Consider the following 25,140-nt stretch of genomic DNA (forward strand, 5'->3'; position numbering starts at 1 on the left):
TATGCAGGATTGTTCCTAGGAAAGGGAGAGGGCTTCAGTCAGAGTCACTGCTGCATCAGACCTTTGATGACACAAGGACTCATAGCATTGCTGAGGTTGGTGTGCAGTGTTGTATTTGATGTATGAGCGTCAGTGATTAAGTGGAGGTTGTACTCTCAATTTCTATTCCACAAGCACAGGCTAGCTTCTGGTGAGGGGTGTGCAGATATTGTCTTTTTTTTCTGTTTGATATTTTTTTATTTAAATTAGAAACAATCTTATTTTACATATCAATCCCAGTTCTCTCTTCCTCCCATCCTCCCATACCTCACACCAACAATTCCCCCCATCCCACTCCCTATCCACTCCCCAGGGAGAGTGAAGTCTTCCATGGGGGACCATCAAAGTTTGTCACATCATTTGGGGAGGGGCCTAGGCCATCCCCTGTGTATGTAGGCTGAGAGAGTATCCCTCTATGGAGGAATGGGCTCCCAAAGTCCATTTGTGCACTAGGAATAAATACTGGTTCCACTGCAAGAGGCCCCATAGACTGCCCAGGTCTCCTAACTGACACCCAAGTGTAGGAGGCCTGGTTCTGTCCTATCCTGTTTCCCCAGATGACTGGCTGGAGTCCATGAGCTCTTACTTGCTCACGTCAGATGTTTCTGTGGGTTTTCCCAGAATGATATTGACTCCTTTGCTCATCACTCCTCCATCTCTATAACTGGATTCCAGGAGTTCGGCTCAGTGCTTAGCTGTGGGTGTCTGCTTCTGCTTCCATTAGCTACTGGATGAATGCTCTAGGATGGCATTTAAGGTAGTCATCAGCCTCATTATAGGGGAAGGGCATTTAAGTCCCTCCACTATTGCTTAGATTCTTAGTTGGGGTCATCCTTGTGGATTTCTGGACATTTCCTTAGTGCCTGATTTCTCTTTAAACCTATAATGGCTCCCTTTATTAAGGTATCTCTTATCTTGCTTTCCTCTATTCATCCCCTGACTCAATCTTTCTGATCTCTCATGCTTTCCTCTCCCCTCCTCTTTCTTCTACCTTCCTCCTCCCTCTCTCCCTCCCTTGTGCTTCCAATTTGTTCAGGAGATCTTGTACCTTTCCACTTCTCTGGAGGATTATGTATGTCTCTCTTAGGGTCCTCCTTATTTCTTAGCTTCTCTGGAGGTGTGGATTGTAGGCTGGTAATCCTTTGCTCTATGTCTAATATCCATATATGAGTGAGTACATACCATGTTTGTCTTTCTGTGACTGATTTCTTCTAGTTCTATCCATTTGCCTGCGAATTTCAAGATTCCATTTGCCCCCCCCCCCCCGCTCCCGCTGAGTAGTACTCCATTGTGTAAATGCACCACATTTTCTTTATTCATTCTTTGGTTGAGAACTAAATAGAGAATTCTCAATAGAGGAATCTAAAATGGCTGAAAGACACTTAAGAAATTGCTTGAAATCCTTAGCCATCAAGGAAATGCAAATCAAAACAACTCTGAGATACCGTCTCACACCTGTTAGAATGGCTAAAATCAAAAACAACAAAGACCTTTTGTGCTGGAAAGGATGTGGAGAAAGGGGAACACTCCTTCATTGCTGGTGGGAGTGCAAACTTGTATAGCCACTTGGAAATCAGTATGGCGGTTTCTCAGGAAAATGAGAATCAGTCTACCTCAGGACCCAACAATTCCACTCTTAGGCATATACATACTCCAAAGGATGCACATTCATACAATAAAGACATCTATTCAACTATGTCCATGCAGCATTATTCGTAATAGCCAGAACCTGGAAACAACCTAGATGCCCTTCAACTGAAGAATGGATATTGTAGTCTTTAGACAGAGCTTTAGGGGTGAGCATTTGAGAAGTGAGTTGAGGCTTGCTGAGATCTACAGACTGACTTTTTGGTCCCATAGGTACTGGGGAGTGGGGAACCAGGACTTCTGTCTAATGATATGTTTTTAATTGTCCCCTGGGCTGGCAGAGCTTGGTCCTTAGCAGTCTCCAGCTGGGTGCAACTTGTTAATTGCTTTATCTTTGTGGTGAGGGATAGAGTATGATTGGTAATTTAACCATGGTGCTAAGATTTTGGCAGTTGTGGCAGTTGTGGCAATTGTGGCTTGACCTTGGCCTATTGTTGAAATCAACAATGGACATCAGCTTGGTGTCGTCCGTCCGTCGTCCCCTGCCGCCCCAAAATATTGCTCCTCTGGAGATTCCTTGATAGGCGTTGGTGCTTGTCCTAGAGTCAGACCTTCATGGGGCTGATGCTGTTTCCACTCACTGCTCCATATGGCTTTCATGATTTGTTTCCTCCCTCCCTCCTCCCCTCCTTTCCTCCCTCTCCCTTGTCTCTTGGCCAGACTGAATTTTTTCTATGCTCCAAATACTGCCTGCTATTCATTCTCAGGAGTGAATGAAGAAGAACTGCAAGACTTCTGCCTTACCTTGATTTATTTCATAGGAATTTCACTTAATTTTGTTTGAGAGGAACAATGGATTTGTATGTGTGTGTATACATATATAAAACATTATATTATACACTTACTTGAGCCCTTTCTTATTTTGACAAGTCTGGTCTTAAGTGGTTTTTTTTTGGTATGTAGTCCCATGCTTGGTACACAAGTGTTCCACCATTGAGCATACCCAGTTCTTTTAAGTATTTTAAAATTTTGAGCCATGAGTATATTTTTCTTGTTTCATTTTTGAGTGCATTAAGCATTCTGGTCATTGTATTCAACACCTGGAACTGTTGTTTTTTTGTTTATTTTTTATTTTGTGGGTTAGAAAGAATTTCATACCACTAGATGGCAGATTCTTCAAACATTTCTAGGCTTAAGACCCTTAAGCCATTTCTAATTCTTGAAATGCTTTTTTCAGTGTGGCTCTTCATTTCATCAGCATTACATAAGTCTTGGTACTGAAGGGCTTGCATCACCTGTCTGTCCTTTCTCAGGCAGCTGGGACCGCTTCTCTGTTGCTGCCCCTGTTCTCTGCCTCCTTGCTTTATTCAAGCGCAACTTAATTCAGCTCTTCACACCCTCCCTGTGTGTGTGTGTGTGTGTGTGTGTGTGTGTGTGTGTGTGTGTGTGTGTGTGTGTGTGCTGTGTGTGTAATACCACTTTATTTATTTTTTCTGGTACCCATGTCCCTGCTCTGACTTTCATAGTTAGAGCATCGGAGCTGGAGCAGCCTTCATCTGTCATTGGTTAAACTCTTCATTTTCCAGGTGGGAGAGCTGTAGCTGAGAGAGGTCAAACCAAGGATGAGAACTGTGTCTTATCTTTGTGCAGCTACAGTTCCTCAAACATACTGCCTAGGTAGGTGTTTCTTGAGTGAAGCACACTGGGTAAATGCTGTAAAGAATACAAAGATTAAGTGGACACCACCAAAATGGCTCCATCTCAGTGATGGGATTATGACTTGATTAACTGTTGCAGTGGATTGTGCTAAGTGTTCAAGGAAGAGATCACGATTTAAGTATTTGTGATGCTAAAGGCCCCCTGCACTTCCTCTCTTGTTCCTGGCTTGCTCACTCTAGAGACTGCAGGCACTCACAGCATTTCCTGCAGTTCTCTGTGCAGTTACAGCCTAGCTGTTTTGTGTAGCATGTTTCCTTGGCTTGAGTGTTGTTACTAACCTGTTTGTCTGACTGGGAACATTTCAGGGGCTGCCTCCTTGTGAAGCCCTCCCTGACGTTTTCCTTTACGCCCTCATGTCCCTGTGATGAGATTTTGTACCTAGCTGTAAGGTTGCTGCCAATGTTCTGTGTAGCAGTAGCCAGTGGTTCCTAATGGTTACTAATAATTTCATCTGCAGTGGATTGGGTTCTTGGTCATTTCTGTATAGGAGGATGTATCAGGGCTGTGGACATAAGGAATGCACATACAGAATGCAAGCCTGCTAAGCAGGCTATGTACATGATCCTCGTTAACTGTGAAATGGGAGAGTTCAGGTGCTCATTAATGTCAGGAGAGTTAGATATGGCCTTGTCTGACAGTCCTTCAATTGCTTACTGAATACTTCATGTATTAAATTGGTGAGAAAGGCCTGTCTACAGATACATACCTTTCTGCAAAGGTGTTTGAGCGTCATGTCCTGACTCCCAAAACCATGAGTTTCTGTTAATACCCACAATTTCATACCGACGATTATTAGGAAAGAGCTGTTTCTTGTCTGTTTTGTTTTTGTGAAGGAAAAGTAGTTTTATTTATGAGTGCAGTGGCCCTGTTGTGTCTGGAACAACAGGGTGTTCCTTCACTGTTTCTTGCTCTTATAGTCTTTCTGACTCCTTTCCCATGATGATCCCTGAGTCCTGGGGAGAGGGATTAATGTAGATGTTTCAGTTACGGTCGACACTCTGTAGTCTATTTTCTGTCCTTTGAGCAGGTGAATCTCTGTATTAATTGTCAGCTGCTCTGAAGACTGAGAGTGCACTATCACGTGGGTGTAAAGATAACTGTTTAGGTTCTGGTATTTAGCTGAATAATAGCCAAGTTCTCTCCTAGGGCCTGTGACCCACTCAGCATGGGTTCTTGGCTCAGCGAACAGCAGTGTTAGATATGAGTTTGTCATAGCAGCTGTGACTGTATGCATAAGACCAAATTAGCCACAGTTCTGGAATGAATGAGGGAGGAGCTTATGAAGTCCTACCCATGGCTGAACAGCTGTTGGCACCTGATGGCTACTGGGAGAGGGAATCAGTTTACTTTGGAAGTCGCCTGTGGTAGGTTGTCCATTTTCCAGGGGGTGGCCTTACACCCATGCACATGCTGGCAGTACTATGCTCACTCAGTGGGTTAAATAAAAAGAGTACATGAATGTGGAAGGGTATGGGAGGAGTTGCAGAGGAGTGAAAGAGGATTTGTTTAAAACACATTACATTTGAGTATGAAATTCTCAAACAGTAAAAAACAAACAAAAATTAAATCTACTTAAAACAAGGTAAAGAAAAAAAAGGAAAAGCAGCTTTGAGAATCATGTGTTTTAGAGAGTTTTATTTATAATTACAAATTTTAACCTTATATGTTTATATAATTAAAAGTTACATGAATACATTTGTATGATAATATGATTGTCATATATATGACAGTATTGTGTGACTTTGAATTTCATGACTCAGCCCGGTACCTTCTGCCTATGTCCTGCATCTGAGTATTCTTGGTGGAGGAACTTATAATGCAGGAAATGACGTTAGTGCTATAAATTATTATCTACCATATCACCTGTTTGTACTTAATTTCTATAAAACTTTTACGGCGATTTTATTGGTTAAGTCAGAGAATCCTTAAACTATAGCCATTAAGTTTCTGCTTCTTTCCTGTAATTAACCCTCCAAGAGGCAGCTTTCATGACTTTATATTTTCTTGAATTTTATTTTGTGTGTATGGGTGTGCCTTACCTGTACCCATGCCTGTGCACTATGTGCATACAGCACCCATGGAGGCCAGAAGAGGGTATTGGATCCTTTTGGACTGGAGTTGTAAGCTGCCATGTGGGTGCTGGGAATTGAACCAGGGTCCTCAAGAAGAGCAACCAGTGCTTTTCTATAATTTTTTTGATATGTCAGATCTAAGAAACCATATGAAGTGGTGTTATCTTTACTAAAAACAAACAGCAAAAACCCAAAATGTTTCAAATGTTATAGCCTAGAAGGAAAATGTTGTATGCGTGATGAAAGTACACTCTCTTTTCTCAGCAAGAATGGGACTTTCTGGTAAAGGAGGCTTCGTTGGCTTTGATGTAAAGGGTTTTGACCCAGCATCCTGTCACCTGAAACAGTGGTAGATGGTGTGGGAGCAGAGGTCAGGAAACCTCAGCTGGGAAGTCTGTCACTGTCTTAGGTAGTGGGCAGTTTTTAAATCTCAGAAACTCTTTTCATTGTTATAATTATTAATTTAAGCATTAAGAAGTGCATGGATTCTTTTTCTTGTTATTTCTGTTGTCTCTTGTCATTGACAACATATAACCCACAAACAATGCATGTTTTCCTGCTAATGTATCACAACTTTACAGTTAGTTTTTATTACTTATTTACTAGTTATTATTTTTATGTGCACATTCATATGTGTATTACGGCATGTGTGTGAAGGTCAGGGGACAGCTTTGTGGAGTCAGTTCTCTTCTACTCTTATCTGGGCCCTGGGGATCCAACTCAGGCCATCAGGCTTGCATGGCAAGTGCTTTACCCACTGACCATCTTCCTGGCCCTATGTTGACCTCATCCTCCCCTTGAATAGAAATGATGGTAATGTCTACTGTGCAGGATCCTGCCAGATGTGCTGATCCTGATTTAAATGGCAGAAAATGGTTGCTTGGCTTTCACTACTCATCAGCTTAGTTTTGCAGTGGCTGCAGGTGTGTGTGTCTTTTGCTGTCTGTCCAGTGTTTGCCCTCTTAGTAACTGGCCTGTAGCTTGCTAATGGAGTGAACCATCAGTAACATGCTGCTCACCTAGTCTTACCCCTGAGCAGACTGCTGTATGCTCTTTCTTTCCCATGGAGCACACCCAGCTGCTGCCATGTCTTCCTAAGGCTACAGTTGTGCCACATTGCTCAGGTGTGGTGTTGGCACCACTGCTTGTGTGTCTGCAGGAAGCTGTTTGACTCCTGCTAATGCTTGTTAGGTTTGATAAAGCCAGTGTCTGGGAGGTGCATATGCAAATTCAAGACATTTTCCTTTAATTCTAAATTTCTGGATGCATTTAGGTGCCTAGATGTTTATCCTTTACTTCTCTTTTGGTGAAGGTGAAGTTCAAATTGAAAAACCATTAGGTTTTCTTTCTAAAATAGTAATCATCTAGGTACAACGACAGCCATTTTAGCTTTCTGTGTAACGGTGGCCTATTCTGCTCTGTTTTTTTTTTTTTTTTTTTTTTTTGTTCATATTTGTAATTTATTAATTCTGTTCTCATCATTTTTAGACTTTTATTGGTTGGTGGATGTGAAAGTGCTGAACTGGGCATTTCCAAAGCTTCTAGCTGTGGCCTTTCTGCATGGAGAGTCCTTTCCGGTTCACCGTATTATAAGCAAGTTACTAACAGTGGAGACAGGGTCACTGAGGTATGCATTAGTACAGTTATTTCTACTACTTTTTAATTGGTGTTAGACAAAGAATCCCTGTGTAATATGTAACCAGAAAAGTTTGCCTCAAAAAAGGGAGATTAATTAATGATTTTAGTGTTTTATTATTTTCTCTTGCTTGTTAACTGTAACTAAAATATTGTTATAATATATTATAATAATGTATAATATATCACAAATAATATTGATAATGTAACAAAAATATTATTTAGGATTACTGTATATCAAATATAGTAAGTCTACATCTTCCCTCTTAGTAATGATATTTTCAGATATTAGAAAAACAGAATAGGTCAGATGAGGTGGCTCAGCAGGTAACCATGTTTGCCTTGCAAGCCTGACAGCCTGAGTTCCATACCCAGAGTCCATTCAGAGGCAAAAGGTGAGAAATGATTGCACAGAGTTATCTTCTTGTACACTCTGGCTCACACATCCCAGTGTGCACACACACATATATGTGGGCACGCTTAAATAATATACGAAAATGTAAAAAAGAGAAAACAAATTAGCCTGGCTATTGTCTTATTACTTGTATTTTCTAATTTAGACATTAACATTTAACAAGCTGTTTTGGTGTTGACGACTATTCAACGTGCTTTTATCCTGTACTAGCTCACTATTGTCTCTTCAGGTGGGTGCTCAGGTCAGTTATCCCAGGTCAGTTAACAAGCAAGTGCTCTGGGCTACCTAGCCAGCAAGTAAAGACTTTGAGTGCCAACTCAAAGAAGTTCCCAGTTCACATTCCTAACTAGCATGGTATACATCCTTCCATGTTTATATGAACTGATTTTATATCTCTGTATTCATTCTTTATCATCTATTGGACCTCTATTTTGTGCCACACACTCCTTGTATTAGCTTTTTAGCATGGACATAAATAGCTAAGTTAATTTTGGCTAGCAGTTTCAGAGACTTCAGCTGATGGTAGCTTGGGTCTATTGTGGCATCGTAGCTTATGATGGGGTCAGATGATGTAGAAGGTACTTACATCATGGTCTCTCTGAGAGGCAGGGAAAAGTGGGGTCAGAGGAAACATGAACTTGATATGAGTGTCTACCAGCGTCCCCATGTCTCTGTAGGGTGGTGTCCTTCTATTGATGTGCCTTCCTAATGTCCTTCTACAACACCCATTCCTAGAGGGAATACTAACCTTCCAGAAGCACTGCTGCTGGCAACCAGCTTTTGGACCCATAGGACTTTCCAAATTCCAAGTATAGGACCCCATTAGTCTGTAGCATTAGTGTAGGCTAGACTGAATGTGAAAAACAAGTCATATAATCACACAAATAAGCATATGAGAAGACTGATAAGCATTTGATGTGGCTTGCCACATCAAAATTCTGGCCAAGCTTGCTATTGCTGCTGTGTCTTTTTGTTGTAATTGGTGAGGAGAGAATCTATGGAAGAGATTTTTTTTTGAGGTTCCACTGTCTCCACAGCTGGCTTTAGGAAGGGAAGAAGGGAATTAAAGGTGGAACTATCATATACTTATCCCAGAAAGTGACAGAATTTTTGTTCATTTATCAAACTGTAACCACATGACCCTTCCTAGCTCGAAAGAAGATTGGTATTAGATTTCTGTGTGTCCAGAAATATGAAGTCAGTTAGGTACTGGAAAATGCTAATTATGTCTACCATATTGGCCATACCCTACTAATATGTATCTTGGTGTTTTGGGCAAATTGTATGACAGTGGGCAGGTGTATATTTTTAAAATGAGGGGTGAAACAGGGAGACTAAAGCATAATATAAGGGAATATGTTAGGTTGCTCATTTCATAGCGATTGTATTTGTCTTGTTATTTTTCTTAAAATATATTGATTTAAAAGTAATCTCCGAAAGCAGTGACTGTCTTGGTGTTGAAAAAGATTCTCAAGAAAGTGCTTTTAAAAAAGAAACCTTCAGTAGTTATAGACGTCTTCATTGTTATTATTAGAATTGATATACATTGAAATAAGTGATTGTGATTTAACCCAGCACAGTAATACGTTTTAAAAATGATACCAACTTACTGTTTTATGTGGTACCAAACCTTAACTCAGCTGACCTTAGTAGCTCACAGTACAGAGTACTGTTTTTTCCTTCTGTTTATGATCTACCTTGCAACTTTCCCCGCTTGGCTCTTTTCTCTTCAGACCCCATGGAGGAGGCAGTTTATATTATTAGCCCCCTTTCTCAGCCCTGGAGTGTTAGGCCACATGGAGCTTAATGGCTGAAGACAGGAAGACATGGCGTGTATCGGATCTTCTGGTTCCTTAGAGCATCTCTCTTCATATTAGATTTTCTGTATGTCTGATTATGCCACTACGACTGGTCTTTTCTGTAGTTTGAAGTTTGTTCAAACCAAAAGCGAGGAAAGGGAAGGAATAGATGAATATGGAGGAGACACAAGACCATGCAGGCACTGTGAGTCTTTTGGTCCAGCAACATCTAGGACGTCTATACAAAGTGGCCCTGCAGAGGAACTCTGGGAGCTGCCACATCATTCTTGTGAACTTCCGCTTGGCTTCTCTTTGAATTCTGTATTGGGAAGTGCTTTGCTGTGTATAGTCCTTCTGTCTTAAGTCCAAGGGACTTTGATGCTGGCTTCCCTTAAGAGAAATTGCTTGTCCACTGACAAATAAGTGAGGAAAATATTGAATTGCAGATTGAATGCCCTGCTGTATGATTTACTTCTTGAAATGCTGCAAATGTATTTTGATTCCATTAGTAGCTTTCAAATGTGTCATGCAGCTAACCTTACAGTCCTTCTTAGCCATTCCCACTTCAGAATCATTGGAGGTTATAACGTTTGTCCCTTTCATCAGGAGCTGGGTGCTGTGCCTATCGAGCTTCCTCTCTTAGTGCTTGTTGAAGATTGCATGTGTTAGGCAGATATTGATTGAAAACAATTTTGATCACATGTATATTTCAGTCTCCTACAGGCTGGCAGGCTATAAAAGAGACTATGCACAATTCAATATATGCATTGATCAACAGTTCCAGATGAATGCTAGTATCCTACATGGCTTACTTATTCATTGTTGAACATTGAATTATTGTTCCAAGTATTAGGAATATAACAAAAATCTAATGTAGCTGTCTCTACAAATGAGTACAATAAAGTATAACAGTGCTCAGTTGGAATCCAATAACTGAAGCAGACAGTAGGCATAGGCTCTGGAGTTCCCCCCATCTAAACCACCCCCCCTCCCCCTCCCACGCACACCACATTATTTTTGCCACTTGTGTGATGAGGCTTTTGCCAGGATCTCTTTGAAGGCAGTTAAAAAACTCTTACAACAATATACATGGTAATTATTGTTGTCTGTTTGGAGTTTTAAGATAAAAATTTGGATAAAGAAGTGTAAAAATGAACAAAAGTCCACTGAAGTTTTATTATTGATGCTGGCCCTTTCCTGATGCATACATATTATCCTGTGGAAATAATACAGGTACTTTGAGCATATTGTTTCCTTAAGAAATCCTTTTTCTCAAAAAGAGGGATGCAATCCAAATACTTCCCCTGAGATTCTCCTGCCCGCCCAGCCCTGGCCTGTGTGTGTGTGTGTTTTCCCTTGCTGCTGCCCAGCACCCTCTCCTGTCTTTTTCCCTTTCCCCTCCTGCTTGTTTCCCTTTCTGGCCCCACAGTGTCTGGTTGTTTAGGCCAGGCTGAGCTTGAATCACACATTCTCTGTATTCTGTTTTGTCCTCCCAGACACTGAGATTAGAGATGTACTAATATTCTTTGCCATTAATGTTTCATTATTCTCTTTCCTTTAGAATATTTTTTTTGTCAAATTTTCCTTTTATTTACTGAGTTTTTAACATATGGCAATTAAAAAAAAGTTTTCTACATCTTTAGTTCTTGTTGAAGCACGTTTTTTTACTTAAAGCAGTATTTTTTGTTTCCTTATGTTTCTTGGTTGTTTTCCCAAGCATAATCTAACCTTGTTTATGTATGTGAATTTTTGTCTTCTGATTATCTTCTTTTTAACTTTGTAGAATTTGTTGACCTTTATGTTAGTCTTTTGATTTAAGTATACGAGATACTTATTTTGTATACTGGAATGATACTAGACTATTTTCCAGGATTCTGAGCTTAGGTCTCTGGGTGGTGAGTGAAGAAGCTCAGGTGCCCTGTAGATGTTGTTGGTGGGAAAGGATATGGGTTCTGGAGCCAGGGCCTCTCTCTTGACTTGCAGCACACTGCCTTTCCTTCTTTGCTTCTTCTATCCTTAGCACTTCTGGTGGCAAAAGAAACTTTTCATTGTTCTTCCTCAGAATCTGTGTTCCTGTCAGATCGCTCCTTCTGAGCACAGTGACATGTCTGTCCTTCCCTCTAGTCCATGTCCCATTGACATGGATGCTCTTTCAGTGTTCTCAAACAACAACCTGATGGCTTTGGATTGTATTGAGATGGACCCTGACATCTATGCTAGCTTTGCTTGGTTGTCCTTCTTGGGTCCTGCAGTGTTTTCTGCATCTGCCTTGTTCATCATCAAGCAGGAGCAATGGATGTGACAAACTTACCTTCCAGTTTGCTTATTATAATATTGGGGTAAAATTCACATGGTACAAAATCAGTTGCTTTAAAGTGTACAGTTTAGTGATGGTGTAGACCTAGGAAAGAATCCATAAGTCATAGGATAATTTTGTTTCAATTTTGAGGATCTACTAAACTTTTCCTCAGTGCCTGTACTGCTATAGTTCTCAAATAAGAGAATGATGGTTCTAAACTCTCTACATTCTAATAACACCTTTTCCATTCTAAAAACTATAGTCATCTCTTTGTGTTTTAAATACTGGTTGCTACATGTTATTTTTTTCCTCTTGTTTGTTTGAAAGAATAGATTCAGTTCCAAATGAATGATGTTTCTATGGGAACTTTTGAGTTTTTTCATAGTGATAGTAAGATAAATGTCAACCTTTGCCTCAGCTAAGAGCATGCTGTGATTCTAATTTGCACACGCCGTGTTAGACTTGTTATTTGCCTACTGAAGAAACGCATTTGATTGTGGCTTTATCTTGACTGTACCACTTGGTAGATTCCCTCACTGTATTAGAATACCATTGAGATCCTTGAAATAATTGGTTTTACTTTGTTTGTTTGTTTAATTTTTGAGACAGGGTCTGACTATGTAGCCCTAGCTGGCTTGGAACTTGCTTTGAAGACCAGGCTGTCTTCCATCTCACAGAGATCCACCTTCCTCTGCCTCCTGAGTGCTCTGATTAAAGGCTATCAGTTTTTTTTTTTTTTTTTTTTTTGCAGTTAATTTAATACTGGGCTACTTTCGCCTTGGTAACCACATTGAAACTATATTCCACTTGCTATTACTTTATATGTGGTAAGATGTCTCAATCATTTTCTTTTCTGAGCCGCATCCTTAGCCCCACTGGTGGGTTTCTTAACTATTGTAAAAAATACTTGTTGTGTGCTTTTCATTCCATGATAAAAAAGGATTTTAGATAATGAAAAAAGCATTACATTAATCCTTCTTTATATGCTGTATCTTCATTTTGTAGGTACCTAAGACACTGGGATTATTAAAGCTGCTAAGTGTCAAGTTTTACACTCGCCAGGGACAAGAACAGGTAATGTAAATTTGCTTAAGTTTGTTTCTCAAACACTTTTGGCAGAGTGCCTTTAAGATTAGAGTTGAGCGAGGTGTGGATTAGTCAGACCTTTTGTTACTGTCACCAAATATCTGGCACACAACTAGAGGCTGAACAAACTCACAGTTTCAGAGGTTCTAGTCCAGCAGGCTAATGGGAGCTGGTGGAGCATGACTGTTCACACAGGGCAGCTGGAAAACAGGTGGAGCAGCTCAGCTCAGGTGGAGAAGGGGCAGAGTGGAGCAGTATCAGAAAGAAGTGCATCATGAAGCCTCTAAGGCCCCTTGCCTAGGACCCTGCTTCCTCCAGCCAGGCCCCACCTTCCACAGTTCCATCTGTTCCGAGTGTTTGATTGTGCAATTGAATCTGACAGTAGATTAAACCATTTAATAGTTGGAGTCCTCATGAGCTAGTCCCATCGGGATCATCTGGCAGACACACTTAGAGATGGGAGTGTCACTCATCTGTCTGGTTCTCTGTTTGATCAAGAGGACAGTCAAGGGAACTATCATTAGCCTTGGATGATCTAGATCGTCACTTGGGTGTATTTTAGTATGTATTAATCTTAAAAAAAATAATATATCCAATCCTCTTGGAGGATGAAGGTATAGGCTGAACAAACCATTCATATAGAAACAATATATCTTTACAGATTACTTCTAAAATTGTATGAAGATTTTATTCTGACCCATAAGAGATCTATCCGTGCTTGCGTGCACGCGCGCGTGCGCGCGTGTGTGTGTGTGTGTGTGTGTGTGTGTGTGTGTGTGTGTGTGTGTGTGTGATTAAAATTAAAATGTTCCTTCTCAGATGTGAGGTTATTGATGACTCAATAGGAAAAGAGCCATGTTGATCTGTGATGTTAAGATAGGTGTGACTGCACAGGCTTTGGCTGTGCCACTGAATATAGGTGGTCCATACAGCAACTGTCTCTGAGGGAGGTGGGTAATTGTCTGCCCTAGCATGACTCTTAAGGAGGCTCCATCTCCATGGGACATCAGATCATACTCTCATCGTGGGAAGAGTCAAATGGCCTTATTTTTCTACTTCCTTAGTTTCCTTGCTGAATTATCAGTAAGGATGTACTGAGAGTTTGTTGCTGTGTCAGTAGTTAGTATCCAGTGCATTTTAAATTCGAATTACTTCTTTGCCATTGGCTTTAGTATGGTGATGCACTGTGGATAGAGTGAATAGAGTGGCCATTCTGTCTGTAGAGTTGAGTGGTTACAGTGCCCTGTGTCTACAGCCTTAACTTTAATTCTTTTTGTTGGTTTGTATGCATGATGTATATATACTAAATGCACATGTTTATGTGTGCATGTTTCTATGTGTGATTGTGCCTTGCTCATTTCATGTAAAGAGGATAGATGATAACACCAGTGTCAGTCCTTGTCTCTGCATTGTTTTAAGTGAGGATCTCAGCTGGGCAGTGGTGATGCACACCTTTAGTCCCAGCACTTTGGAGGCAGAGGAAGGCAGATTTCTGTGAATTTGAGATCAGCCTGGTCTATAAAGCAAATTCTAGGACACCTAGAGCTACACAGAGAAACCCTGTCTCAAAAAACCAAGGAAAAAAATAAAAAGAGTTGATATCTTTGTTATTCCCCACTGTGTATGCCAGGCTAGCTGGCCCCAGAGCTTCAGACTCTATTCTTGGATTCTCATCTTGCTGCAGAAGCCTGGGATTGCAGATAAATTCTACCATGACTGGTTTATAGGTGGGTTCTAGGGTTCAGACTTAGATCTTCGTGCTTGTGTGGTCAGCACTGTTCCCCACTTAGCTATCCTCCTAGCCCTCCATATTCATTTAAACATCATGGTTTAATGTGCCTAAATGTCATATGGCTCAAAATAGTTAGCTTTTGTTTGTGGTATGTATGTCTTAAGACTGTAATAATAACTAGAATTAGTCATATTTATGAGTGGGACTTGATTAGAGATTTTTTCCCCCTCAAGATTTCTTTCTTCATACTTTTTTTTTTTTTTTTTTTTTTTTTTTTTTTTTTTTGGGTCTCAGGTTGTTAACTAGGCTATTGAGGATGGCTGAGTTTGAAAATTCCCTCCCTCCTTCCTCCCTCCCTCCTTCCCTCCCTCCCTCCCTCCCTCCCTCCCTCCCCTCCCTCCCTCCCTCCCTCCCTCCTCTTTCCCTCCCTCTCAGGTTTTCATTCTAAATTACACTAGACTATATAAACTTAACCCCCCCCCCCCACACTAGTTGGAGTCAAATTAGGGTCTCCTAGATGCCAGGCAAGGGTTGCATCCTTAACATCTCGAAAAGCTTCCCAGGGGCAGGGATTCATGTTTATTTTGTTTACTGCTGACAGCAGAGTATAGAAACAGAGCCTGGCATGCAGTATTTATTGCCCAAAATGTAATATTCAGTAAGTGCTTGTGGAATGTTAGAGGAGCTTCACTTACAAAATTATATTTTATTGATTGGATTTTTTTTAAGAATATGTAGAAATTCAGAACATTTTGAATGCATTCATTGGAATTTAGTACTTTATATTTATTTTAATATGACTTGTACAATTGAAAGGTATAGGTAATGGAAACCATTCATTTTTAGAGGTGATATGCAACTGAAGAAAGTGAGATAATTTAAACAAATCTTTGTCTAACATTCTATTTAACATCACAAAGATCCCTTGTCTTAAGGAAGATTGAAGTTTTATTACAGTATTTGAGAGAAGGTGCAAGTCCTACTTTAAATGTTGATGGCAGTAGTAGAAGCTTTTAATTAAGAAAAGATCCAGTGGCCATTTTAACTAGTACTTAATGCAACCAAGGAGGTACAGAAATTGCATCAAGGCAACATGTGTTTTAATGATTTCATGAAACAACCTTATTGAAATCATATGGTCACCTTTTAGAGACTAAGTAGTTCTTATTGTGATCACAGAATTGTACCACCATCTCAGTCCCACTTTTAGAAACAGTTTTTTCACCTTGAAAGAAAATGACACTCCTTAACCATTACTCCCATGTATATTTCAAAGAATTCATAATCTGCTAAAGCATGACTATAAAAGTTTTTGGGAAGTCTTGGTAATTGATCTGGGAATCCTTTTATGGTGCTTGCCCATTTGGGTCTGGAGTAAAATGTAAATCCACAACACCTTACGGTAGGCAAGAACTTTGCCAAAGCAGCAGTGTTGTGCCATGTGCTGTGGTACCACCGTTTCTATGTCAGATTGGCAGGGTCCTCAGCTGCCCATGGTGATGTATAACAGGCAAACCTGCCAGGTACTGTTTTAGTTCTGAAAGCTTGCTCTGTGCATAAGTCTTTTGCACTCACTGCACTCTTCCTGTGCAGGATGGAATCTTCAAGATGAGCCTTTCTCCAGATGGGAGCCTCCTTGCAGCAATCCACTTCTCGGGGAAGCTGAGCATCTGGGCCATTCCATCCCTGAAGCAAAAAGGCGTCTGGAGTCAAGATGAACAGGTGTGTCCTCCTTTAGGGTCACCCTCAAGGGTGAGGTCTGACAATAGTAATTTTAGTTTGTCGATGTTTTTCTGAACTACACAGCTATTATTTATCCTTGTCTTTCCAAACCCATCCTAGTCTTAAGTCAACTTATAAGTATCACCCGATAAGGACAAATCACCATCAGAAGGTTCTGTGCATCAGATTTTTTTTTTTGTTTTTGTTTTTTTTCTTTTTCATGACAGGGTTTCTCTGTGTAGCTATCTTGGCACTCGCTCTGGAGACCAGGCTGGCCTCGAACTCACAGAGATCCACCTGCCTCTACTTCCCGAGTGCTGGGATTAAAGGCATGTGCCACCATGTACATGCCTTTACATGTACATGGTGGCACATGTACATCAGTGTTAACTTGAAATGTGGCACACTCTACATAGCAAGTAGGTTGTATCGAACTCTTTGTTTTCCTCTTAAATGATCAACAAGCATAGAATGGAGATTATAAAATTCTGCCCAAACCAGGTTTAACATTACTTGGGTAGTTAAATGCTAGAAGGGTTACTTTTCTTTCCAGAATCTTGTATACCCTGCTCTACACTTACTTAGGGTCTGAGGGCAGTTGTCTTCTGTCTTTGCAAGGGCAGTCAAACTGACATGGAGAAAGATGGGCATTTTGTATCTTTTACTTTCTTGAAATAGCAAGTCTTAAGAATTAGGTGAGTTTGTTCAATAGTATCAGGTAGACTCAACCATTTTAATTTATATTCATAATGGACATACAAATTAAAATTATAATTTAAATTTATAAGGGAAAAGTCAGATGTACCTATGGGGAAGCCCTGTATTATGACAGAGATTTGTTATTATTATTCTTTAAAATTTTCTTTTAAGTATATTTTACTTTGTGTATGAGAGTTTTTTACTGCATGTATGGATGGGCACTGTATGCATGCTTGGTGCCCACAGAGGGTAGACAGGCACATTTAGATTTCCTGGAGCTGGAATTAAGGATGATTGTGAACCACCATGTTTGTTCTGTTACTCTCCAGTCCTCTGTGAGAGTAACAAGTGCTCTTAACTGCTGAACCATCTCTTCAGCCCCTAATGTTTTTTATTTCTTATTTTTTTATTTTTGTGATAGAATTTTCCTGTGTAGCCTTGCCTGGCCTGGTGCTCGCTGGATAGAGCAGGCTGGACTTGACCCTGCCTTGCTTCTGTTTCCTGCATGCCATGATTACAGGCATGAGCCACCACTCTGACTATTCTACTTAACCTTAGTATTATTCTTTTCAGGATGTAATTTGAAAAAGACTTTCTATCACTCCTACTTCCCATCCCTTCAACTTAATGTGGGGTCCACATGCCTACCACCCTCTCTTTCTCTCACTCCATGTAAAGAGATGCTTCTGAGCCTAAAACTTGGGAGACACATATAGGGCACATCCTTTCTGTCTGTTCTGAAACCATAGCTCAGTAGAGACTGCCCTTACCAGGGATCAGTGCTTTATCTGTGTGTGTTAGACACAGAGCCTCCATTAGGTTGCTGTGAATTGACTGGCAGTGGAGTATAGCTTATTCTGACTGACACTTGCATCCTGTTGTTTCTGTTTCCCGAGGCCCACTATGATGTTTCTACTTTGCATTATTCAGAGATTCCCCCAATGCAGTGTTTTCCTTGGCTATCTATATGTGGCAGTAAAGTGCTTACTTCTTTCATTTGGGCAGCTCATTGTAGATGGAGTTCTGTCTCACCTAGTCCCACAGCCATTTAGCCCCAAATAAACACACAGAGACTTATATTAATTATAAACTGGCCAATGGCTCAGGTTTCTTATTGGCTAGCTCTCTCTTAATTATTAATCCATAACTATTAATCTATGTATTTCTACATGGCCTTGTCTTACTGGAGAATGCCCAGCGTCCTGTCTTCCTGATAGCTACATGGCATCTCCCTGGTGTCTTCTCTCTGTCCTCTCTTTCCAGCATTCTCCTTGTCTGGTAGCCCCGCCTATACTTCCTGCCTGGCTACTGGCCAATCAGTGTTTTATTCATCAACCAATAAAAGAAACATATATTAACAGCATACAGAAGGACATATCCTATCAGCTCATGATCACTTCATATTTGGGAACCATCTTTTTAAATGGTGAGGTTTTGAATAGTGAGGGTACCTGAGCTTTCTGTCTCCTTACATCATATTCTTTCAGCTAATAGAGATATTGACCAGCTCCTGACGTCCTCTTAATGTTACATGTGGAATCTCAAACACACAGTGCATACGCTATTAGTGGTAGAATTGATTAATGTGCTTTTGATGTTTGCTGAGATTCTGAAGGGCCATCTTTGCCTCTTGTACTCCTTATGGCATGTGCTCATCATTAGTTATGATTAATTATTCTTCAATATTATTTATTTTCTTTTAGAAATTGAAGTTTTTTTTTCATACAATATATTCTGATTATAGTTTCTCATTTCCCAACTCCTCCCAGCTCCTCTGTAGGTTTTAATAGTAGGGCTATTAAAACTTAAAATTTGCTTAAAAACCTTGAAATCTGGAAATGAGTAAGTGTATTTATCTTTATAACTTTACGTAGTTAACTAAAATAAGGGGGCAGGAAGGATGAGTTTTCCCAAATGGAAGAAGTATGCATAAGAGATGAGTTGAGGCTAGAAGTTTGTGTTAACCCAGTGTGTCTTTAGACCACAGATTCCCAGAGCATCCATAAGGCAGTGGGGTGGCTGCTGCCACACCCTGGCTGTTGGATATACAGTCCTATGGCTCCAACTCAGTGCTTCCCAAACAATCATCAGGTTGAGTCCTCACTCTTATGGGTCTTATGTTTGTTAGTAAGAGTTTACACGTGTAAACTATAACATTTGTGATCTTTCCATGGCCTTGTAGGGAAACACATACTTAAGCAAATAATGGAAGAATAAAACTCAGTTATTAGACTAGTGAATTCCAGAACACCCATCATAAATCTAAGTTCACAGTATTTGTCATATTCTTACTCTAGGAACCTTCTGTTATTTAAAAGATCAGACTCATATGTGACAGGTTAAGAAATCCCAAATCACTTTTCCTGGTTATACTGTTTTACATCAGTTTACTCTTTGGTAATCTTTAGAAGCTCTGAGACAAGTCCTATTTCCTTGCACCTTGCAGACTGAGCACCAGTTTCATTACTGCCCCTCAGATGTGCTTCACTTTTGAACTACTAGTTAGTGAATACCTGGTAGCCAGGGAAATAATTGATGAAGTCTCTCCCTGGTAAACTCTTAGCTTTTTAGAGGAATCCAGAGGACTGGAGACATCTATCACTTGGAAAAGGTGAAGATGGTAACTTTTCTATCATTTGAAGAGCAGACTTTGTCAGAGTCTCACCTGAGTCTTGGGAGGTGGTCACACTAGCTATGTATTTTACATTGGGACATTAGCATGTGTAGTATTAAAACCTTGAGCACTATAGTGAAAACAAGGATTAGCTATAACTGTTCCATAAAATGGAATAGCTTGTTCCTATAACCATGGTAACATCATCATAAAACCATAATGTCGAATCTCTGCTGAGCTCTGCAGGAAGAAACATGGTAGGTGTCAGTCTGTGCCCTTAAGATAGTCATAGTCTTGCCAGGACAATTTATAGAGAAAAAAATTAAAGTAACATTTTAATATTAAAAGGAAAAGCTCAGGAAGAGAGGTTTGTAACTGTAGTGTTGGGGAGGAGAATTTTTGGAACTAAATTTGCACATTGCAGCTTGGCTTTTTAACAGAGCAGTTGGGTGTATAACAAATCTACTTAGTAAAAGTGTTTTTATTCCCACTTTAATAGATGTAAAATAATACAAAGGAAATTAATATTCTGTCACTATGTGGTGAAATCAAGATTCCTTCCTTTTGTTAGAATATTGACTAGCAGTGTTTATATTTATAAGTACTATCTCTGTGAATTCAAGGCCAGCCTGGTCTATAGAGCTAGTTCCAGGACAACTAGAGCTGTTACACAGAGAAACCCTTTCTCAACCACAACCCCCCCCCCAAAAAAAAAAATACTGACATGTGTTTAAGCAAATGAGGTACTAGCATATGAGACTAATGTACTCAAGGAAGGGATAGCACCTTGCAGCCTGTCTGGGTGACACACACTGATGTGCAGTTCATTATTCAGACACTGAAAATGTGCAAATGCAGTAGCCACCAGGGAGTGGCATAATACTGTCATTTATAAGATGTGTGAACATGTGAGTACAAATTCACTGGACTCCCTTTAAAGAGGAATCCCAGGTTCTGAGAAATACATGGATGGCTGTACTTTTCTTATTCCTCCAGCAGTCATTAAGAGAGCCTGGTTTAGCAGGTAAGGCAAAGTTTTGCCTCCCTCTGTGGCTACGTTAGGGAAGGAGTGGACAGCCCAATGAATGAATTGATAATTGATTATATGGCATTATGTAATATAGCCAGCTTATAATTGTTTGAAAAGAAAACAGTGTTATACTGCCCTGCACCCCTTACAGTTCTTTACCGAAATTGTTGATTCAGCTCATCTGGGGTTTTCTTCATGCAATTTGCCGCTTTATTAGTTTTTATAATGTACTTTGTGTGATTGAGTATTTTCTCTGTGAAGACTAATGATTAGAGATAGTTATGGGAGTGCCTATTCTAATTTACTTTGTATCCAGTTTTGAGTTGATTGAATACTTTGGCTTTCATTGTCAGTGTGAAGAATCCATCTGGCTGGAAATCTCTGTGCTAAATTTGTTCATGTCTAGAAGAGAGTAAAATTGTTTCAATAATTTTCATTTCAAACATTTCCCATATGTTATGTTTATATCTTTACATCTTGTTTTTGGTCTTAATTTTTCTCTGAAGTTTTATTACTTTCCAACCTCTACTTGTGTGTAGGTGTAGAAAGTGAAATAAAAGCTTATCTTTTCCATTTTAATTTTATTTCTCTTTGATACAGAGTAGGTGTTGGACTAATTTTGTTAAATGATGAATCAATGAAGGACACGTGGCAATGTGGTCGCTCCTGTGATTAATCTTGTTAGAACCCACAGCTGTTTTCACAACTTCACTAAACTGTGGACTCTGGTGAATCAGCACTGTGTATACCTCACTGGAAGCTCTACTAGGGGCTTTGCATATTAAACACTAATAAATATTTGTACAATGAATACACACTTGAAATCTTGCTTCTGTTCTGTGGGAGGCTGAGACTGATTCTATTGGTGAAAACAAACAAACAAACAAACAAAAAACCAGGAAATAAAATCTTTGAATCTAAGAAAACATTGTTTTAGTTCATTATGGCAATTAAGCCTGTCTATAAACAAAACCCTGTTCTTAGAAGAACATGTTTGGGCCACTGCTATACTGCAAAGTGCTGTGCATTTGCTTTTTGCAGACTCAGAGTAGAGAGAGTATATTGGGCAGAAAGGTCTGATTCTTCACCTCACTGGTGTGTGTATGTAAGGGTCACACAGACCTGCATAGCCAAAGATAAGCCCATAAGAGAAAACTACAGAACATTTTATTAATCGGTGACTTTCTCCTGCAAGGGGCAGAAAAATGTTCTGCATTTGGAAAGAAAAAAAAATACCGTGTTTCTGTTCTCAAACAGGCTCTGTAGGCAGATTATGGAAAGTTGATTGTATTTATGTCTCTTTTTCACTGTTTTTTGTTAGTAGTTCCAGGATCTCATCCTCAGGCCTCAGAGCTAGTCAGTTTCTCTGTTGCCCAGCACTGGGTGCCAGAAACTGTGGGAGTGGAATAAGGGTGACAGGATCACTCCTAGGACAGCCATGCAAAATGTGATTGGACAAAAAGGTTGTAATCTAATAATAATAGACCCTGGGAAATGCCTGCAAGGACTCTGTTATCCTTCTGTGCCTTTCGGTTGGCACCCTCCACCACAGCTGTGTGGTTAGACCCAGGGACAAGATAGTTTACAGGTGAAGAAGCTTGTAGGCTTCATGTCTCTCTTTGGAGCAGGAGCCCTAATTTCTTGTCCTCCTAGTGGGAGAGGAATTCTGATTCCTGTGACTCACTTTTGGGAAGAATGAGGTGCTGGGATAGGAAGGCAGGAGACATTCAGAGACACATTGCTTTTGGTGTCCATCAGCTCAAAGTCACCAACCTAAGGTGATGTACCTTGGGGTGTGGTGTTATGTCCTGAGCTCCAACAGATAACAAAAAGAAGGAAAGCAAGGTTGCCCCTTAGACTGTATCCATGAAGTAATAATTGCAAGTGGCCTGGCGTGTGCTTCCTTGTGGGATGTGAGCTTCTAGTTGCTGTTGCCCTCGGCATATCCATCTGTATAGATTCAAGGTGTTTGGAGTGTACCCAGGTCAGTGTTTACCCATAGCAACTTAGCCAGTCCTCCTAGTGTGGGGACGTGTACAAAGAATAAACTGGCAATGTGGCTAGCTCTTACTTGTTTCAGTTGTCTACATTCTGGCTTATCCTTTATATGCATGTTGAGGTGTAGTTCCTATCTGTGAGCATTAGGCACAGTGACACTCCTATGCTGAGGAAGACTTGGATTGGAATAGATATTAATCATTTCCACATTTTTTTTTTAATTGTAAAAATTTCCTGGGTCTTGGTGAGTTTCACAAAGTTTTCTTACATGTTTGACTCAATAAATTCTGTACCAATCTTTTTATTTAGCCAGGCCACAATGAACTTAATCCTGATTGGAGGTTGTCTCCTGAGAAGAGGAAGAAAATAAAAGGTGAGTAGGGGAGACAGACGCCTTTAATCCCAGTACTCAGGAGGCAGAGACAGGTGGATCTCTTTGAGTTCGAGGCTAGCCTGATCTACAGAGCGAGTTCCAGGATAAGGCTCCAAAGCTACACAGAGAAACCCTGTCTCGAAAAACAAATTAAAACAAAACAAAACAAAACAAAACAGGTGAGTGGGGGTAAGAAATGTGTCTTTTGCAGCTCTACAAGTTTCCTCTTAGCACTTAAGTATTCTTTAGATGTATAAAGCCTTTAGAACCTCTTCCAATTACCACAGAATTGTAGCAAGGCATGTGATTTTTTTCATTTTTGTTTGTTTATTTAATAGGATTATAGGTCTTACTGAATTTTTTATATACCTTTATATTTGAAATAATTTATTTTCTAAAATGATCAGATATCTGCAAATGGGGAAAAATCAGTATTTACTATTAAGTGAAAGTAATACTTTAATAGTAGATTAAAACAGAAGAAATGAGGCCCCCCTTTTTGTTTTAGATATATGATATTTTTCATGTGCTGGTGAATTTGGTTTGCAAGTACTTTATTAAGAATATCAGTTTATGGTTTTCTCTTTTGTTCATCCTCACTGTGGTTTGTTATCAAGCTAATTCTGACGTGACAGGATATGTTTGCTGTTGTTCTTTTCCTTTCTATATTATGGAATATTTGGAGGAGTGCTGATGTTTCCTCATTAAAAGTCTGATGGGATTTGGGAATGAATCACTCCCATCCCGGGCTGGTGCTTATGTTGTGAGACTCTCATCACTGCTTCAGTCTCATTGTGCAGTCTAGGTGGCTTCACATGCTTTTGTCCTCTCAGTTTTTAATGTTAGTAGGTCTATGAGTTTCTTCTCAATTGCCATTGTTGTGAATACAGGTTGTGTCATAATGTATTGTGTCATAATTTTCTGGATTTTTATGTTGCTGGTCACAATGTTACTGTTTGGGTCTTCTTCCGTTTTTGGTTTAGTTTGGGTAGCGTTTGTCAGTTTCATCTTCTCAAAGAACCAACTCTTGTTTCCTTGACTCCTTGTATTGTACTTTTAGTACTTCATTAATTCTGGAATCCTTGTTAACTCTTAGTCGTCTGATTTTGGGTTTGGCTTCTTTTCTCCTGAGACTTTAACATGCTCTATTGCTTATTTGAGATCGCTCAGAGTTACAAATGCAAAAGATTATAGCTGTGAACTTTACTCTTAATAAAACCACCTTTGCTGGATCCCAAAGAGTCTAAGCTGTGCTTTCATTTTCATTCGATTCCAGGAATTTTTAATTTCCTTTCTGATTTCTTTAGTGGTATATTTACCCTTCAAGAATGTTCAGTCTCTGTGGATTTTGTAGTTTCTATGGTTTCCCTTGGTAATGAATTCTACCTTTATTCCACTGTGATCTAGTGAAAAGCAAGAGTTGATCATATTTCTTGTTTTGTTTTTGGTAAGATTTGCTTTATGGTCTAATGTAATTTATTTTAGAAAGAGCCCCATGGGCTACAAAGAAGAATGCAGATTCCAGAATACTCTTAGATGTCTCTTCGGTCTATTTGATATGGTGAAGTTTGACACAAGTTTATTATGTCTTTTAATAGTTTTTGAAGGGGTGTGTCTGGATGACCTGTCTATGGATTAGACTGAGGTATTAAAATGGTATGTTGTTGAATCTGGACCTGTCTCAACTGTTTATTGTCTAATAGTTGTTTTCTTTTTTTTGTGTGAAGTTGTGTTCTCTGATATTCAATTCATGTACTTACAATTGTTATATATTCTGCATAGATTGTTCCCTTTATTAATATATAGTAGCCTGTTAAAAATTTCTTTGACCAATTTTGTCTCCTTTATCAGATGTTGCTTATAGCAACTTGCAGCCTTTTACTATCCATCTGTGTGGTTGTGTCAATGAGATGTATTTTGTAGACAACCAAATGATGCATCTTGGATTTTAGTCCAACCAGCTACTGAGTTTCTAATTGGAAAGTTAAGATCATTTATCTTTACTCTTTTTAAAAATGATTTATTTATTTCATTGTATGTACATTAGTGTTCTGCCTGCATATATGTCTGTGTGTGTGTGTGTGTGTGTGTGTGTGTCATATTCCCCAGAACTGTTGTGAGCCATCATATGGGTACAGGGAATTGAACCTGGGTCCTTTGGAAGAGGAGCCAGTACTCTTAAACTCTGAGCCATCTCTCCAGCCCCTAACTTTAGTCTTGTTATTAATAGGGGTATGCTGAATTATGTAATTTTGTGGGTTGCTTACCTGGTGTGGTTCAATTATTGTTGACTTTTTCTTTCTCTCCCTGTTCATTTCAGC

At 39.7% G+C, this 25,140-nt stretch overlaps 1 protein-coding gene across 8 annotated transcripts in view; it reads left to right on the plus strand.

Annotated features, from left to right (window-relative positions):
- Positions 1–25,140, plus strand: part of Nbas (NBAS subunit of NRZ tethering complex) — a 275,006-nt gene that overhangs the window by 33,207 nt on the left and 216,659 nt on the right. For 7 of the 8 annotated variants that reach the window (XR_003486979.2, XR_004770656.1, XM_027424647.2 and 4 more), the window contains exons 10-13: positions 6,906–7,044; positions 12,571–12,639; positions 15,977–16,105; positions 22,756–22,819. Coding sequence is in view for 5 of the 8 variants with exons in the window: in XM_027424647.2 (XP_027280448.1) it covers positions 6,906–7,044; positions 12,571–12,639; positions 15,977–16,105; positions 22,756–22,819 (401 nt within the window). In the remaining 3 variants the exon portion in view is untranslated. Of the gene's footprint in view, positions 1–6,905; positions 7,045–12,570; positions 12,640–15,976; positions 16,106–22,755; positions 22,820–25,140 lie in introns of those variants that run through there. The other variant, XM_027424652.2, reaches the window with a different exon arrangement.

This window comes from Cricetulus griseus, chromosome 7 (assembly GCF_003668045.3).
Source record: "Cricetulus griseus strain 17A/GY chromosome 7, alternate assembly CriGri-PICRH-1.0, whole genome shotgun sequence".
NCBI lineage: Eukaryota > Metazoa > Chordata > Mammalia > Rodentia > Cricetidae > Cricetulus > Cricetulus griseus.